This window comes from Hyperolius riggenbachi, chromosome 8 (assembly GCF_040937935.1).
Source record: "Hyperolius riggenbachi isolate aHypRig1 chromosome 8, aHypRig1.pri, whole genome shotgun sequence".
NCBI lineage: Eukaryota > Metazoa > Chordata > Amphibia > Anura > Hyperoliidae > Hyperolius > Hyperolius riggenbachi.
The window spans coordinates 32,139,746-32,159,748 of NC_090653.1; the positions used below are offsets into that span (position 1 = coordinate 32,139,746).

The 20,003-nt window shown below is 43.4% G+C and overlaps 1 protein-coding gene across 9 annotated transcripts in view; it reads right to left on the bottom strand.

Annotated features, from left to right (window-relative positions):
- Positions 1-20,001, bottom strand: part of SYNGAP1 (synaptic Ras GTPase activating protein 1) — a 401,820-nt gene extending 381,819 nt beyond the window's left edge. For 4 of the 9 annotated variants that reach the window (XM_068250158.1, XM_068250154.1, XM_068250161.1 and 1 more), the window contains exon 1: positions 19,889-20,001. In XM_068250158.1, coding sequence (XP_068106259.1) covers positions 19,889-19,919 — 31 coding nt within the window. In that variant the 5' untranslated portion in view covers positions 19,920-20,001. Of the gene's footprint in view, positions 1-1,717; positions 2,100-8,529; positions 8,650-19,597; positions 19,682-19,888 lie in introns of those variants that run through there. The other 5 variants (XM_068250157.1, XM_068250155.1, XM_068250160.1 and 2 more) reach the window with 5 other exon arrangements.
- Between the last annotated feature and the right edge of the window lie 2 nt (positions 20,002-20,003).

Below are 20,003 nucleotides of genomic sequence, written 5' to 3' on the forward strand. Positions count from 1 at the left end.
GAGATGGATTAAAATGAAATGAGGCCCACGGCAAGGTAGTAGCGTTAGCTCCTCCTTATAGTCCTTTTGGTAATCTAAGGTGGGAGAAGGGTCAGATAAAGTGTCAGTTGGGCCCCTGACACCTCAAAGCGAAACTCTGACCAAGAATTGAACTTTATCCCAATCAGTAGCTGTTACCCCCTCTTACATGAGAAATCTATTCCTTTTCACAAACAGAGCATCAGGGGGCGCTGTATGACTGATATTGTGTTGAAACCCCTCCCACAAGAAACAAGAAAAGTACATACTCTTGGCAGTTTCCTGTCTGTGAACCTTGTTGCATTGTGGGAAATAGCTGTTTACAGCTGTTTACAGCTGTTTCCAACTGCCAAAAACCATGCAGCAGCTACATCACCTGCCAACAGTAAAATGTTCACTGGAGTTCCTCTTTACTTCTAGCCATAGCCCCTGAACAAGCATGCAGCAGATCAGGCGTTTCTGACTGAAGTCTGACAAGATTTGCCACATGCTTGTTTCAGGCGTGTGATCCAAATACTACTGCAGCTAAAGAGCTCAGCGGGACAGCCAGGCAACTGGTATTATTTAAAAGGAAATATGGCAGCCTTCATATCCCTCTCAGTTCAGGTGTCCTTGAATGCGATTAAAAATTACATTCCTACACTAATTCAGAGTAACACTATTAAATTGCACATTTATAGTCAGCCATCTGTAGATTGTGTTGTGTTATTTATTTATTTTTAAGCAAACAGCCCAGGTACTCTCCTCTTCCTGCATGAGTGACTAGCAGCACAATCCAGTAACCACTGTTGCTTATTTTCTACACCTGCACAAACTGAGTGACTGGCAGGCAGCTGTGCCGCTCTCAGTCTCCAGGCAGCCTGTTGCCATCAGCGAGGAGCACTCTGAGCGATCTGAAATCCTACCAGCCATTTACCTCAACAACACGTGAAACTGAACTGAAAAGACTGCTCCTTTCTCATGCTAAGGCAAAAATTTCACTTTAAGGAGTCCGAAGGTCTAAATTAGAAGCTCTAAAAATAAGAACGCAACCAACAGGATCAAAAACGTGGACGTCCTTTTTGGACAGCAGGCTAGCTAACTAACGAGATTCAAATCATTCAGAAATCCACCACTTGATCATTATAAAGCATCTGAGAAACCACAAGTCTTTGCAATAGCCCCCCCGGCAAGGCATGCTGGGAACTCTAGAGGCTCAGGAAAGAGCATTCAATAAGAATTTCCGTTTGGGCCAGTGTACACGGGCTTTAGATCTCGGTTTAATTGCTTGACGATGGTTGCTGGCCAAGCTCTACGCTATGGCAAAACCAAAGTCGAAATCTGATCAACAGACGTGAAATGGAATTTACAAAAAAACAGTGTGTACTAAAACCCCTTCTCATCTCCAAAGAAGCCTTCGGATCGATACCACAAGTAGATCTGAGGGTTCACAATTCTGTCGTAGGACCAAAGCGACACCAACACACACCACCAAGTTACACAGACCACAAACACCCGAGCCAAACATCCAAGCAGGTTACAAAGGCAAAGTTAGGAACAGAAAAGACTCACAACAATGAAAAAGTAAGGAGGGAATCACAAATCGGGATGAGAAGTTGAGCAAGGAAAGGGGCAGAGGAGTTTGAGAGACCCACATCCAAGAGGTCTGCTGGAAATCAAGACGGAGGAGTAGAGAAGGAGGAGATGGGATGAGAATTACCTCTGAAGGGAGCATAGAACATCGTTCCACGACTACGACGGAAATCAGAGCATGGAAAGTCCACAGGCAGACAGAGGAACCGGGAGGAAGCTAAAGAACCTGATCACATTGGGAGAGGAGGGTTCACTGCAGGGGATGTGGGGATGGAGGTAGCCGAGAGATGGATGGATGGGAAGAGACAGGCAGATAGAGAAAGGGTGGTATTAAAGGTTAACAGGCAGGAGATCTATTAGATAAATGCATGGATAAATCTGTGGAGCGATGGAAGGAAGAGGGAGATGAGCAGAAGTAGCCGGAATAATTCTATTTACAAATACAAGCAGAGGTGGAGAGCAAATTAAACAGGGGGTGCTCAATTAAAAAGACAGAAAGGAAGAAGAAGAAAAAAAAAGGAACCAAAATGGAAAGGGGGGGAAAGGATAAAGACGGGGGAGAGAAAAAGGGGGGAGAGGGGAGGAGAAGAGGAAAAATTGCCTAAAAAAAAAAACCCAGGCCGTCAGAATTTGCAGCTGGAAATGTAAAGAGGAGGAGGGGGGAGGAGGAGGAGGGGACCGGGAGATGGAGCGAGAGAGAGAGAGAGAGAGCGGAGGAGGAAGAGGAGGAGGAGGGAAAAGGATGCTCAGAATGAGATGCTGCATCAGATAGAGGAGGAGGAGAGACGCTGGAGGTAGAGCGGTCCAGAGGAGGAAGGGAAGAGGAGGGTGGATGGAGAAGCACCGCTGTGAATGGGGGAGAGAGAGAGAGAAAAAAAAATATGAGCATCCTCAGCTCCGCATCCATTAGTTGTGCCTGGCTGAGCCAAAGAGCTGGCAATCCATCTCTCGCTCAGCGCAAGTCCACCTGCAGCCTGGCTCTGGCAAACGCCTGAGCCCAGACTTGGCATATGCCAGTCTCCTGGGCAGCCCCGGCGCTGCCAACTCCGTGCCAACCAACCAACATACACACAACTTCTCCTAATGTGGCGAGGAGCGCCAGGCAATGATCTCGGTTACACAGACGCCCGCCTGCCGCTTTCCAATCATTCCTGGAACTACAAGGTCGATAAGTAATCTGCCAGCGGCTGGCAGCCAGGGCAGAGCGCAAAGAAAAAGATGTAAATAATGGTCCTGGGGCAAAGCGGGGGGGGCATAGAAGGAGACGGCACAAACATCGATGTATCCGTCACTGAGACACAATGACATCATGCAGAGCCATACTGAATCTCAATATCAGGTGCACCGCATAATTCTACGATCCGTTCCCCGAGGGAGAGTCTGGGGCAGACATAAATACAGAGGTGTGCGATGCCATGTGTGCGCTCTGTTCACTGCAGATCGCTCTGCTCCACCGAACATAGCAATCAGGTCCCCATTAACAGTGCAATTTTAAGCCAACGATCGTTTCTTCCCACAGATTATTATTGTTTATTTATTTATATAGCGCCAACATCTTCTGTAGCGCTGTGCATAGTGCAAAACAAATATTGGTGAGTATGGTTACACAAGAGGTTCAGAACTCTGTACAATCAGGACATAAAAATACAAACTGGATATGTGGTTTGAGACACAACTAATATAAATATAAGTTGATATGAGGGGGCTGCCATCAGAAATATCTGGGCTCCATACTGAGAAAACATACTGAGCCCCTCACTCCCCCCCATATTTAATGTGATCCTCCTATATTTAAAGAGAAACCGTGACCAAGAATTGAACTTCATCCCAATCAGTAGCTGATACCCCTTTTCCCATGATAAATCTTTTCCTTTTCACAAACGGGTCACCAGGGGGCTCTGTATGGCTGATATTGTGATGAAATCCCTCCCACAGTGTGATGTCATGACCATGGTCCTGGGAGTTTCCTGTCTGTGAACATCATTGCATTGTGGGAAATAACAGCTGTTTGCAGCTGTTTCCAACTGCCAAAAAAGCAAGCAGCAGCTACTTCCACTGACGTCACCTGCCAGCAGAAAAAGTGTCACCATGTGATAAATGTCAGAATGTAAATCAGGGAGAGGAAAGATTTTACAATGGGCAAACACTGACTAAATCATTTATACATAATTATTGTAAAAATGAAGCACTTCTTTCATTACACTATTTTCACTGGAGTTCCTCTTTGAAGGACCACTATCGCAAAAAAAGTAGGCAGGTAAAATCTGACAGTCAGGGCCCGTTTCCACTTGTGCGGTGCGGAATCCCCGCTGATTCCCCGCTGACGAAATCGCATGCGGGTGCGATTCCGCACTAGTATTTTACCGCGATTTCGCATAGGTTAGTATTGATGCGATTTTAACCATGTCACTGCCTGTGTGATTTACCATTACTTTCTATGCGAAATCGCGGTAAAATACGCACGCCAAAACCGCATGCGATTTCCCAAATACATTAGCGGCGATTCGCATAGCGGTGTGCGGGGTGCGAATTCTGATGGCTCTTCCGTGCAGATTTCTCCCGCACAGAAAAATGCTCAGAAATCCTGACAAGTGGAAACAGTCCCATCCACTTGTATTGTCTATGCGAATCAGCATGCAGGAAGTGCAGGCAGATTCGCTCTAGTGGAGACGGGCCCTCAATCTCCTCATGGGGGGTTCTCAGGGTTTTCTTTGTTTTCAACAGCATTTTCTGAACAGCAGTTTAACTGCCAAAATAGTCAGATACCAGCCATCCTCCCTAATCACTTGCACACTATTATGTCAGTTAGGCCTCTTTCACAGTAGGACGTTGCGTTTCAATGCAGCGTTAAAGAGAAACTCCGACCAAGAATTGAACTTTATCCCAATCAGTAGTTGATACCCCCTTTTACATGAGAAATCTATTCCTTTTCTCAAACAGACCATCAGGGGGCGCTGTATGGCTGATATTGTGGTGAAACCCCTCCCACAAAGAAACTGAGGACCGTGGTACTCCTGGCAGTTTCCTGTCTGTAAACCTTGTTGCATTGTGGGAAATAGCTGCCAACAGTAAAAATGTCACCATGTAATAAATGTCAGAATGTAAATCGTGGAGAGGAAAGATTTTACAATGGGAAAACACTGACTAAGGCTAGGGCCACACTAGCTCCGGGTGCGGGACGCATCCGCGGTCCAGGCTCCGATTGTCAAAAACCGGAACGCAAACGGATCCGTGCTGCTTTTTTTGCAGCACACGTTCTGGATCCGTTTGCGTGTTTTTTGTTTTTTTTTGCTAGAGGGGGTAGTAGCCACAATAGGGGGCTGCGGGCAAAGCGGCGGCCAGGGGGGTTTTTAAACCCGGAACGCAGAGTCTGGACTTGCGGAATTTTTCACGGACCCGTATACACGTACGGGTAGTGAAAATCAATGGGGAAACGGGCCTCCCTCTTCACTGACATTTTGGGACACTGGAAACGGATCAGTTTCCAGTGTCCCTTGGTGAAGGATGGGGCCGCCATGCTGGAGGGGGTAGCAGCCAGGACGGGGGGCTGCGGGCAAAGCGGCGGCCAGGGGGGACCCCCCCCCCTTGCTCACCTCGGTGCCCCCCGTCCCCGCTCCCCCTCCAGCTCACACATAATGTAATAAATTGTACCTAAGGAAGTTCGGCGAGCCGGGCACTTCCGCCCACACCGCTCGAGTCACTTCCTGCGATGCCGCCCACTGAAATACAGAGGGCGGCATCGCAGGAAGTGACTCGAGCGGTGTGGGCGGAAGTGCCCGGCTCGCCGAACCTCCTTAGGTACAATTTATTACATTATGGGCGAGGGGGAGCAGGGACGGGGGCACCCAGGTGAGCAAGGGGGGGGGGGTCCCCCCTGGCCGCCGCTTTGCCCGCAGCCCCCCGTCCTGGCTGCTACCCCCTCCAGCATGGCGGCCCCATCCTTCACCAAGGGACACTGGAAACTGATCCGTTTCCAGTGTCCCAAAATGTCAGTGAAGAGGGAGGCCCGTTTCCCCATTGATTTTCACTACCCGTACGTGTATACGGGTCCGTGAAAAATTCCGCAACTCCAGACTCTGCGTTCCGGGTTTAAAAACGTATTCCGCGGATCGCACGCGGATACGTTTTTAACTTGAGTGTGTACTGTTCCTATTTTTAACATTGGCATCCGTGGCTCAGTTTTTTGTCCTGGACAAAAAACGTAGCTAAGGATACGTTTTTAAAGCAAGTGTGAACTAGCCCTAAATCATTTATACATAATTATTGTAAAAAACGAAGCACTTTTTTTATTACATTATTTTCACTGGAGTTCCTCTTTAAGGCCGCATAACGCAGCCCTAACGCAACGCATATAGACTTTAACTTGGACGTTATTATGCGTTCTTTAACACTGTGTTAAGTGTTATGGCGTCTTACTTTATGCGTCTCTTGTTGCGCCGTTTTTGTTGCACAGTGATGTAACGGAAACGGCGCATGCGTTACATAATTACATTACTGAGCATGTGCAACACAAATTACGCAGCAGATTCATTGCTAAACGCACAGCATGCAGCACTTTCTAATAATGCCTCACGTTACACACTAACGCAACTTCATTATATGCGTTTTACATGCGTTCTGGAAAAATATGCAGCAAGACCAGCGTTTTTAAAAATGTATATTGCAGAACACAAACATATGCGTTTTTTCATGCGGTCCATTAATTTCAATTATGTGCATTTTCACTGAGTTTTACGCAACGCTAGCGTTTCTGCCTAGTGTGTTCCCAGCCTCAATGAGCAAAACAGACAAACAATTTTAGCTTCAACCAATCAGTTTAAAGGTGCCTATTAACGGTTACATTTTTTCACCAAATGCAATCTTTCGATTTGATTTACGTGTAGTAAATCTATTCTACGCCGCACTACCTCTGATGCGGCGTAGGATTTACGCCGCCTGCTGCTTCCACTCCCGACGCAATCGTGCGCAGCCGAAAGGGGAGATTAAGCTGTCATGACAGCTGACATCTCCCCTCAGTGATCAGCAGCCAACGCGATTGGCTCCTGATCACGTGATCACTATGATCGCCGGCAGATCGTAGTGATCAGTGAAAGCAGCGGCAGTCTGAGTAGAAGAAGAGGACGGGGACTCACCTTCCTGACGTTCCCCCAGCGATTGTCGCATGCGTCCGCTCTGCCCGGCATCCCTGCTCGCTCCGCCTTAAAGAGAACCCGAGGTGGGTTTGAAGAATATTATCTGCATACAGAGGCTGGATCTGCCTATACAGCCCAGCCTCTGTTGCTATCCCAAACCCCCCTAAGGTCCCCCTGCACTCTGCAATCCCTCATAAATCACAGCCACGCTGCTGACAAACAGCTTGTCAGAGCTGGCTGTGTTTATCTCTATAGTGTCAGTCTGCTGCTCTCCCCACCTCCTGCAGAACTCCGGTCCCCGCCTGCATCCCTTCCCTCCCTGCTGATTGGAGGGAAGGGACGGGGGCAGGGACCGGAGCTATGCAGGAGGCGGGGGAACAGCTGAGACTGACACTACAGATGTAAACAAAGCCTCACAGCACGGCTGTGATTTATGAGGGATTGCAGAGTGCAGGGGGGCCTTAGTGGGGTTTGGGATAGCAACAGAGGCTGGGCTGTATAGGCAGATCCAGCCTCTGTATGCAGATAACATTCTTTAAACACACCTCGGGTTCTCTTTAAGTGTCGGGTCCCGGATTGATGACTTCATCATGCTGCGACCCGGATCTTAACGGCAGTGCGAGCAAGGATGTCGTCCAGAGCGGAGTGGGCTAGAGCTGCTCAACACTGGAGCCTGGGAAGTGAGTAAAGGATGCTGACAATACGGTGGACACCTGGCCAAACCGGGAAAACCATGCCCAGCTAACTATTCTGGGAATCCGGCTGCCTGGCTCGCCCCCCCCCCCCCGCATGTAAAATGACCTGGTCCTTAAGGGGGGCTAGGCAACCGGGCCCCAGAGGCTTAATAAATGCAGGTGTGACCACGGGAGTCGGGGGGGTTAACTTACCCAAAAGTCCGTGGAATCCTATGCCTATCATTCACCTCACATGTGACGTATGTGACGCGTTCCATGATTCACTACCGCACTTCCTCTTTCTGGCCGGATCACACGGACTTCTGGATAAGTGAACACCCCGTTTCCCATGGTCACACCTTCATTTAATAAGATTTAGAATCCAAGTAGCGGAAGCCCATCCCTGCCTTTCACTTTCCATGACTTGGGGGTCGACCTAACAAGCTGGGGCCCAAGGCAGTCGCCCAGAGTACCCCTATACACCAGGCCTGTGACTGAGACATTTCTGATGTCAAAAGATCAGCATGAGAACCAGGCAACCAACACTTTTTAAGAAGGAAGTCAAAGTAGCAGCCACCAAAATATATGTTGTAAGTATGCGCAGGTCACAGTTTCCTAAGTATATGAATTTAAGACATATAAAATCCCTGAGAAGGTCATACATGATTTGCAAGCCAGTCTTAACAACAAATGACATCTTGCTTTTACTGCATCAACCAACAGATCTCTCAGGGCTCGTTTCCACTAGTGCGGCGTGTGTCTCGCAGACGCACGCCGGCACTGAGCGGGTGGGCGGGATCGCAGGCGAATGGGATTCATGGGATTCGCAACCTCCGCCGCGAATTCTGCGGGGGGTTCCGGCCGAATCGCTCCCGCAAGCGATTCGGCCGCGGCGCCGCTATCCCCTATGGCAGAGTTTCCCCGTGCGAATCATGTGCGGGGAAACTCTGCGGAATCGTGGCGGAAACCGCGATAGTGGAAACGGGCCCATATACAAAGAATTGCACATCATACTGTATCTTGAATTTGCTGCAATGAGTGGATCTACTGTGCATATAACTGCATATCGCAGTTTTTCTAACATCAATATTGGATCTGCAATGTATAAAACTACACGTCACATTCTGCATTACCTTCAATGGGCACATCTACTATACGCATAACTGCATGTCACAATATCTGTACACTGCAATAGCTGGCTGTACAATGAATAAAACTGCACATCACATCTTGTATTTACTGTAGTGGAGGATCTAGAATATAAAAAAACTGCACATCACATCTTGCATTTACTGCAGTGGGAGGATCTAGAATATATAAAACTGCACATCACATATTGCATATACTGCAGTGGGAGGCTCTAGAATATGTAAAACTGCACATCACATCTTGTATTCACTGCAGTGGGAGGCTCTAGAATATGTAAAACTGCACATCACATCTTGCATTTACTGCAGTGAAAAGATCTAAAATATTTAAAACTGCACATCACATTTTTTCCTTTACTGCAGTGGGATGATCTAGAATATATTTACTGCATTTACTGCAGTGGAGGGATAATACATAAAATTGCACATTACATCTCACATTTACTGCAGTGGGAGGATCCAGAAAATATGAAACTGCACATCACATCTTGCATATACTGCAGTGGGAGGCTCTAGAATATGTAAAACTGCACATCACATCTTGCATATACTGCAGTGGGAGGCTCTAGAATATGTAAAACTGCACATCACATCTTCCATTTACTGCAGTGAAAAGATCTAAAATATTTAAAACTGCACATCACATTTTTTCCTTTACTGCAGTGGGATGATATAGAATTTATAAAACTGCACATCACATCTCGCATTTACTGCATGGCAGGATCTAGGACAAATAAAGCTGCTCATCACATCTAGCACTGACTGCAATGGGAGGATCCAGAAAACATGAAACTGCACATCACATCCTGCATTTACTGCAGTGGGAGGATCTAGAATATATAAAACTGCAAATCACATCTTGCATTTCCTGGCAGTGGGTGGATCTGGAATATGTAAAACTGCACATCACATCTTGTATTCACTGCAGTGGGAGGAACTAGAATATGTAAAACTGCATATCACAAGTTGCATGTACTGCAGTGGGAGGATCTAGAATACAGTGGTGTGAAAAACTATTTGCCCCCTTCCTGATTTCTTATTCTTTTGCATGTTTGACACACTTAAATGTTTCTGCTCATCAAAAAACGTTAACTATTAGTCAAAGATAACATAATTGAACACAAAATGCAATTTTAAATGATGGTTTTTATTATTTAGTGAGAAAAAAAAATCCAAATCTACATGGCCCTGTGTGAAAAAGTGATTGCCCCCCCTTGTTAAAAAATAACTTCTGTAGTCACCCCCAGGCCTGATTACTGCCACACCTGTTTCAATCAAGAAATCACTTAAATAGGAGCTATCTGACACAGAGAAGTAGACCAAAAGCACCTCAAAAGCTAGACATCATGCCAAGATCCATAGAAATTCAGCAACAAATGAGAACAAAAGTACTGTAATTGAGATCTATCAGTCTGGTAAAGGTTATAAAGCCATTTCTAAAGGTTTGGGACTCCAGCGAACCAAAGTGAGAGCCATTATCCACAAATGGCAAAAACATGGAACAGTGATGAACCTTTCCAGGAGTGGCCGGCCGACCAAAATTACCCCAAGAGAGCAGAGAAAACTCATCCAAGAGGCCACAAAAGACCCCAGGACAACATCTAAAGAACTGCAGGCCTCACTTGCATCAATTAAGGTCAGTGTTCACGACTCCACCATAAGAAAGAGACTGGGCAAAAACGGGCTGCATGGCAGATATCCCAGGCGCAAACCACTTTTAAGCAAAAAGAACATTAAGGCTCATCTCAATTTTGCTAAAAAAACATCTCAATGATTGCCAAGACTTTTGGGAGAATACCTTGTGGACCGACGAGACAAAAGTTGAACTTTTTGGAAGGTGCGTGTCCCGTTACATATGGCGTAGAAGTAACACAGCATTTCAGCAAAAGACCATCATGCCAACAGTAAAATATGGTGGTGGTAGTGTGATGGTCTGGGGTTGTTTTGCTGCTTCAGGACCTGGAAGGCTTGCTGTGATAGTTGGAACCATGAATTCTACTGTCTACCAAAAAATCCTGAAAGGAGAATGTCCGGCCATCTGTTCGTCAATTCAAGCTGAAGCGATCTTGGGTGCTGCAGCAGGACAATGACCCAAAACACACCAGCAAATCCACCTCTGAATGGCTGAAGAAAAACAAAATAAAGACTTTGGAGTGGCCTAGTCAAAGTCCTGACCTGAATCCTATTGAGATGTTGTGCCATGACCTTAAAAAGGCGGTTCATGCTAGAAAACCCTCAAATAAAGCTGAATTACAACAATTCTGCAAAGATGAGTGAGCCAAAATTCCTCCAGAGTGCTGTAAAAGACTTGTTGCAAGTTATCACAAACGCTTGATTGCAGTTATTGCTGCTAAGGGTGGCCCAACCAGTTATTAGGTTCAGGGGGCAATTTCTTTTTCACACAGGGCCATGTAGGTTTTTGAGTTATTTTTCTCACTAAACAATAAAAACTATCATTTAAAACTGCATTTTGTGTTCAATTATGTTATCTTTGACTAATAGTTAACAGTTTTTGATGAGCAGAAACATTTAAGTGTGACAAACATGCAAAAGAATAAGAAATCAGGAAGGGGGCAAATAGTTTTTCACACCACTGTATGTAAAACTGCATATCACAAGTTGCATGTACTGCAGCGGATGGATCTAGAATATGTAAAACTGCACATCACATCTTGCATTTCCTGCAGTGGGAGGATCTAGAATACGTAAAACTGGACATCACATATTGTATTCACTGCAGTGGGAGGATCTAGAATATATAAAACTGCACATCACATATTGCATGTACTGCAGTGGGGGGATCTAGAATATATAAAACTGCACATCACATCTTGCATTTACTGCAGTGGAGGGGTAATACATAAAATTGCACATTACATCTCACATTTACTGCAGTGGGAGGATCCAGAAAATATAAAACTGTACATCACATCTTGCATTTACTGCAGTGGGAGGCTCTAGAATATGTAAAACTGCACATCACATCTTGCATTTACTGCAGTGAAAAGATCTAAAATATTTAAAACTGCACATCACATTTTTTCCTTTACTGCAGTGGGATGATCTAGAATATATAAAACTGCACATCACATCTCGCATTTACTGCATGGCAGGATCTAGGACAAATAAAACTGCACATCACATCTTGCATTTACTGCAGTGAGAGGATCTAGAATATATAAAACTGCACATCACATCTCGCATTTACTGCATGGCAGGATCTAGGACAAATAAAACTGCACATCACATCTTGCATTTACTGCAGTGGAAGGATCTAGAATATGTAAAACTGCACATCACATCTTGCATTTACTGCAGTGAAAAGATCTAAAATATTTAAAACTGCACATCACATTTTTTCCTTTACTGCAGTGGGATGATCTAGAATATATAAAACTGCACATCACATCTCGCATTTACTGCATGGCAGGATCTAGGACAAATAAAACTGCTCATCACATCTAGCACTGACTGCAATGGGAGGATCCAGAAAACATGAAACTGCACATCACATCCTGCATTTACTGCAGTGGGAGGATCTAGAATACATAAAACTGCAAATCACATCTTGCATGTACTGTAGTGGGAGGATCTAGAATACGTAAAACTGCATATCACATCTTGCATTTCCTGCAGTGGGTGGATCTAGAATATGTAAAACTGCACATCACATCTTGCATTTACTGCAGTGGGAGGATCTAGAATACGTAAAACTGCATTTCACATCTTGTATTCACTGCAGTGGGAGGATCTAGAATATGTAAAACTGCAAATCACATCTTGCATGTACTGTAGTGGGAGGATCTAGAATACGCAAAACTGCATATCACAAGTTGCATTTACTGCAGTGGGGGGGATCTAGAATATATATAAAACTGCACATCACATATTGCATGTACTGCAGTGGGGGGATCTATAACATATAAAACTGCACATCACATCTTGCATTTAAGCTGGTTTCACACCAGGACGTTGCGTTAAAGGGGACGTTAAGATCGCATAACGTGCCCCTAACGCAACGCCTGGTCGTGTTGGAGCAGGACGCTACCAAGAGCCGCGTTACAAGCAGCTCTTGGTGCGCCTGCTCTGTCGGAGGCACTGCGGAGACCAGGTGAGCGGAGCTCTCCGCATCACGTGGTCCCGCCAGCCAATCAGCGGCCGCTCCAAGAAGAAAACACTGCAAGTGCAGTGAATATTAAGTAGCCATGTGCCTGGCTACGTAGCGGCCTCTCCCCGCCTCCTCTCTGCCCCCAAAATTAAAAAAAAAACCACCCGTACTGAGCATGTGCAACCGGTCTAACGCGGCTCTGCCGCTTAGAAAGTACTGCATGCAGTACGTTGTCTGGTGGCGCAGCGTTACTAAGTAACGCAACGTGGGCACTGTGAACAGCCCATTGATTTTTCATTGCTGTGCGGTGGGCTGCGTTACAGGCTGCTCTAACGTGCGCCTGTAATGTCCCACTGTGAATCCAGCCTTACTGCAGTGGAGGGATAATACATAAAATTGCACATTACATCTCACATTTACTGCAGTGGGAGGATCCAGAAAATATGAAACTGCACATCACATCTTGCATTTACTGCAGTGGGAGGCTCTAGAATATGTAAAACTGCACATCACATCTTGCATTTACTGCAGTGAAAAGATCTAAAATATTTAAAACTGCACATCACATTTTTTCCTTTACTGCAGTGGGATGATCTAGAATATATAAAACTGCACATCACATCTCGCATTTACTGCATGGCAGGATATAGGACAAATAAAACTGCTCATCACATCTAGCACTGACTGCAATGGGAGGATCCAGAAAACATGAAACTGCTCATCACATCTAGCACTGACTGCAATGGGAGGATCCAGAAAACATGAAACTGCACATCACATCCTGCATTTACTGCAGTGGGAGGATCTAGAATACATAAAACTGCAAATCACATCTTGCATTTACTGCAGTGGGAGGATCTAGAATATGTAAAACTGCACATCACATCTTGTATTTACTGCAGTGGGGGGATCTAGAATATATTAAACTGCACATCACATCTTGCATGTACTGCAGTGGGAAGATCTAGAATATGGAAAACTGCACATCACATCTTGCATTTACTGCAGTGGGAGGATCTAGAATATGGAAAACTGCACATCACATCTTGCATTTACTGCAGTGGGAGGATCTAGAATACGTAAAACTGCACATCACATCTTGCATTTACTGCAGTGGGAGGATGTAGAATACGTAAAACTGCACATCACATCTCGCATTTACTGCAGTGGGGGGATCTAGAATATATAAAACTGCATATCACATCTTGCATTTACTGCAGTGGGAGGATCTAGAATACGTAAAACTGCACATCACATCTTGTATTTACTGCAGTGGGAGGATCTAGAATATGTAAAATTGCACATCACATCCTGCATTTACTGCAGTGGGTGGATATAGAATATATAAAACTGCACATCACATCTTGCATTTACTGCAGTGGGAGGATCTAGAATATATAAAACTGCAAATCACATCTTGCATGTACTGCAGCGGGAGGATCTAGAATATGTAAAACTGCACATCACATCTTGCATTTACTGCAGTGGGAGGATCTAGAATATATAAAACTGCAAATCACATCTTGCATGTACTGCAGCGGGAGGATCTAGAATATATAAAACTGCACATCACATCTCACATTTACTGCAGTGGGGGGATCTAGAATATGTAAAACTGCTTATCACATCTTGCATTTACTGCAGTGGGAGGATCTAGAATATGTAAAACTGCATATCACATCTTGCATTTACTGCAGTGGTGGGGGAACTAGAATTTGTAAAACTGCATATCACATCTTGCATTTACTGCAGTGGGGGGATCTAGAATATGTAAAACTGCATATCATATCTTGCATTTACTGCAGTAGGGGATCTAGAATATATAAAACTGCACATCACATCTTGCATTTACTGCAGTGGAAGGATCTAGAATATGTAAAACTGCACATCACATCTTGCATTTACTGCAGTTGGAGGATCTAGAATATGTAAAACTGCACATCACATCTTGCATTTACTGCAGTGGGGGGATCTAGAATATATAAAACTGCATATCACATCTTGCATTTACTGCAGTGGGAGGATCTAGAATATGTAACACTGCACATCACATCTTGCATTTACGTCAGTGGGAGGATCTAGAATATGTAAAACTGCATATCACATCTTGCATTTACTGCAGTGAGAGGATCTAGAATATGTAAAACTGCACATCACATCTTGTATTTACTGCAGTGGGGGGATCTAGAATATGTAAAACTGCATATTACATCTTGCATTTACTGCAGTGGGAGAATCTAGAATATGTAACACTGCACATCACATCTTGCATTTACTGCAGTGGGGGGATCTAGAATATGTAAAACTGCATATCACATCTTGCATTTACTGCAGTGGGAGGATCTAGAATATGTAAAACTGCATATCACATCTTGCATTTACTGCAGTGGGAGGATCTAGAATATGTAAAACTGCATATCACATCTTGCATTTACTGCAGTGGGGGGATCTAGAATATGTAAAACTGCACATCACATCTTGCATTTCCTGCAGTGGGAGGATCTAGAATATGTAAAACTGCACATCACATTTTGCATTTACTGCAGTGGGGGGATCTAGAATATGTAAAACTGCATATCACATCTTGCATTTACTGCAGTGGGAGAATCTAGAATATGTAACACTGCATATCACATCTTGCATTTACTGCAGTGGGAGGATCTAAAATATGTAAAACTGCATATCACATCTTGCATTTACTGCAGTGGGGGAATCTAGAATATGTAAAACTGCACACCACATCTTGCATTTACTGCAGTGAGAGGATCTAGAATATGTAAAACTGCACATCACATCTTGCATGTACTGCAGTGGGAGGATCTAGAATATGTAAAACTGCATATCACATCTTGCATTTACTGCAGTGAGAGGATCTAGAATATGTAAAACTGCACATCACATCTTGCATTTACTGCAGTGGGGATCTGGAATATATAAAACTGCACATCACATCTTGCATTTACTGCAGTGGGAGGATCTAGAATACGTAAAACTGCACATCACATCTTGTATTTACTGCAGTGGGGGATCTAGAATATATAAAACTGCACATCACATCTTGCATGTACTGCAGTGGGAGGATCTAGAATATGGAAAACTGCACATCACATCTTGCATTTACTGCAGTGGGAGGATCTAGAATATGGAAAACTGCACATCACATCTTGCATTTACTGCAGTGGGAGGATCTAGAATATGGAAAACTGCACATCACATCTTGCATTTACTGCAGTGGGAGGATGTAGAATATGTAAAACTGCACATCACATCTTGCATTTACTGCAGTGGGAGGATCTAGAATACGTAAAACTGCACATCACATCTTGCATTTACTGCAGTGGGGGGATCTAGAATATATAAAACTGCATATCACATCTTGCATTTACTGCAGTGGGAGGATCTAGAATACGTAAAACTGCACATCACATCTTGTATTTACTGCAGTGGGAGGCTATAGAATATGTAAACTGTACATCACATCTTGCATTTACTGCAGTGGGGGGATCTAGAATATGTAAAACTGCATATCACATCTTGCATTTACTGCAGTGGTGGGGGAACTAGAATTTGTAAAACTGCATATCACATCTTGCATTTACTGCAGTGGGGGGATCTAGAATATGTAAAACTGCATATCATATCTTGCATTTACTGCAGTAGGGGATCTAGAATATATAAAACTGCACATCACATCTTGCATTTACTGCAGTGGAAGGATCTAGAATATGTAAAACTGCACATCACATCTTGCATTTACTGCAGTTGGAGGATCTAGAATATGTAAAACTGCACATCACATCTTGCATTTACTGCAGTGGGGGGATCTAGAATATATAAAACTGCATATCACATCTTGCATTTACTGCAATGGGAGGATCTAGAATATGTAACACTGCACATCACATCTTGCATTTACGTCAGTGGGAGGATCTAGAATATGTAAAACTGCATATCACATCTTGCATTTACTGCAGTGAGAGGATCTAGAATATGTAAAACTGCACATCACATCTTGTATTTACTGCAGTGGGGGGATCTAGAATATGTAAAACTGCATATCACATCTTGCATTTACTGCAGTGGGAGAATCTAGAATATGTAACACTGCACATCACATCTTGCATGTACTGCAGTGGGGGGGATCTAGAATATGTAAAACTGCATATCACATCTTGCATTTACTGCAGTGGGAGGATCTAGAATATGTAAAACTGCATATCACATCTTGCATTTACTGCAGTGGGAGGATCTAGAATACGTAAAACTGCACATCACATCTTGTATTTACTGCAGTGGGAGGATCTAGAATACGTAAAACTGCACATCACATCTTGTATTTACTGCAGTGGGAGGCTATAGAATATGTAAACTGTACATCACATCTTGTATTTACTGCAGTGGGGGGATCTAGAATATGTAAAACTGCATATCACATCTTGCATTTACTGCAGTGGTGGGGGAACTAGAATTTGTAAAACTGCATATCACATCTTGCATTTACTGCAGTGGGGGGATCTAGAATATGTAAAACTGCATATCATATCTTGCATTTACTGCAGTAGGGGATCTAGAATATATAAAACTGCACATCACATCTTGCATTTACTGCAGTGGAAGGATCTAGAATATGTAAAACTGCACATCACATCTTGCATTTACTGCAGTTGGAGGATCTAGAATATGTAAAACTGCACATCACATCTTGCATTTACTGCAGTGGGGGGATCTAGAATATATAAAACTGCATATCACATCTTGCATTTACTGCAATGGGAGGATCTAGAATATGTAACACTGCACATCACATCTTGCATTTACGTCAGTGGGAGGATCTAGAATATGTAAAACTGCATATCACATCTTGCATTTACTGCAGTGAGAGGATCTAGAATATGTAAAACTGCACATCACATCTTGTATTTACTGCAGTGGGGGGATCTAGAATATGTAAAACTGCATATCACATCTTGCATTTACTGCAGTGGGAGGATCTAGAATATGTAAAACTGCATATCACATCTTGCATTTACTGCAGTGGGAGGATCTAGAATATGTAAAACTGCATATCACATCTTGCATTTACTGCAGTGGGGGGATCTAGAATATGTAAAACTGCACATCACATCTTGCATTTCCTGCAGTGGGAGGATCTAGAATATGTAAAACTGCACATCACATTTTGCATTTACTGCAGTGGGGGGATCTAGAATATGTAAAACTGCATATCACATCTTGCATTTACTGCAGTGGGGGAATCTAGAATATGTAAAACTGCACACCACATCTTGCATTTACTGCAGTGAGAGGATCTAGAATATGTAAAACTGCACATCACATCTTGCATGTACTGCAGTGGGAGGATCTAGAATATGTAAAACTGCATATCACATCTTGCATTTACTGCAGTGAGAGGATCTAGAATATGTAAAACTGCACATCACATCTTGCATTTACTGCAGTGGGAGGATCTAGAATATGTAAAACTGCACATCACATCTTGCATTTACTGCAGTGGGAGGATCTAGAATATGTAAAACTGCACATCACATCTTGCATTTCCTGCAGTGGGAGGATCTAGAATACGTAAAACTGCACATCACATCTTGTATTCACTGCAGTGAAAAGATCTAGAATATTTAAAACTGCATATCACATTTTTTTCCTTAACAGCAGTGGGATGATCAAGAATATATAAAACTGCACATCACATCTCGCATTTACTGCAGTGGGAGGATATAGAATACGTAAAACTGCTTATCACATCTTACATTTACTGCAAAGAGAGGAGCTAGAATATATAAAACTGCATATCACAAGTTGCATTTACTGCAGTGGGAGGATCTAGAATATATAAAACTGCATATCACATCTTGCATTTACTGCAGTGGGAGGATCCAGAATATGTAAACTGTACATCACATCTTGCATTTACTGCAGTGGGAGGATCTAGAATATGTAAAAATGTATATCACAAGTTGCATTTACTGCAGTGGGAGGATCTAGAATATGTAAAAATGTATATCACAAGTTGCATTTACTGCAGTGGGAGGATCCATAAAATGTAAAACTGCACATCACATCTTGCATTTACTGCAGTGGGGGGGATCTAGAATATTTAAAACTGCACATCACATCTTGCATTTACTGCAGTGGGAGGAGCTAGACATATAAAACTACTTATCACACTTTGCATTTACTGCAGTGGGAGGATCTAGGTAGGACATACAACTGCATATGACCAAATATTTAGGTTCTATTTAAATAATATCACATATTGCATGTACTACAGTGAGTATATATTCTGCAGCAGGTGGATCTACTATACAATTCAGTAAATTTCATTTTTTGCAGCAGTTGCTATATACATTTTTTTACCCTATCCCACAAATGTTAGTGCTATAGTCCTGTGATTTCCCAATGCCATATACACCAGGCTACATTTCTGTGATAGACAGTGCATGGTGACATACAATATATGTCTATGTTGGCTATACTGTATACATTCTTACTATCCTATCCCATAATGTTAGAGCTGCAATCCTGTGATATGCAGTATAGACTATACTGTAATGACAAATATATATATATTTTTTATAATATCCCAAACATTTTAGAGCTGTAATTATGTGGTATGCAGTATAGCCTATAATGATAAATATATACATTATTTTTACCCTATACCATAAATGTTTGAGCTGTAATCTAGGCTATAATAATAAATGCATACATTATCTTAACCCTATGCAATAGATTAATTATGTGATATACAGTATAGCCAATAATGATTAATATATACATTATATTTACCCTACATGTTAAAGCTATAATTATGTGATATACAGTATGGGCTATAATGATAAATATATATTATTTTTACTCTGTCCCATAGATGTTAAAGCAGTAATTATGTGATATGCAGTATACTCTATAATGTAATTTTTTTACCCCATCTGACATGTTAGTCCTGTGATACGCAGCACAGGCAATAATAATATCTCTGTATACATCCCCCTCATGCTGCAGTGAGTACATGGCATGCATGTGTGTGGGATGGGGATGATAAGCAGGTGGCAGCAGCAGCAGATGATGATGATGGTGGTGGTGGTGGTGCTGATGCTGCAGTCAGTCTCCTCCATAGAGGATAATGGGGAACCAGACACACACACACAGCCATGTCTCCCCCCACACACAGTCACACACACGCATGCACATGTGTAGTATGGAGAAGATACACACATAGAGCGTCACCCCGGGATACAACTCCCATGGTGCACCGTTGCCTCGGGCTGCAGCAGCCTCTGTCTCTGCGCCAACGACCTCAATAAAGTTGCGCGGGGAGCGGCGGCGCGGC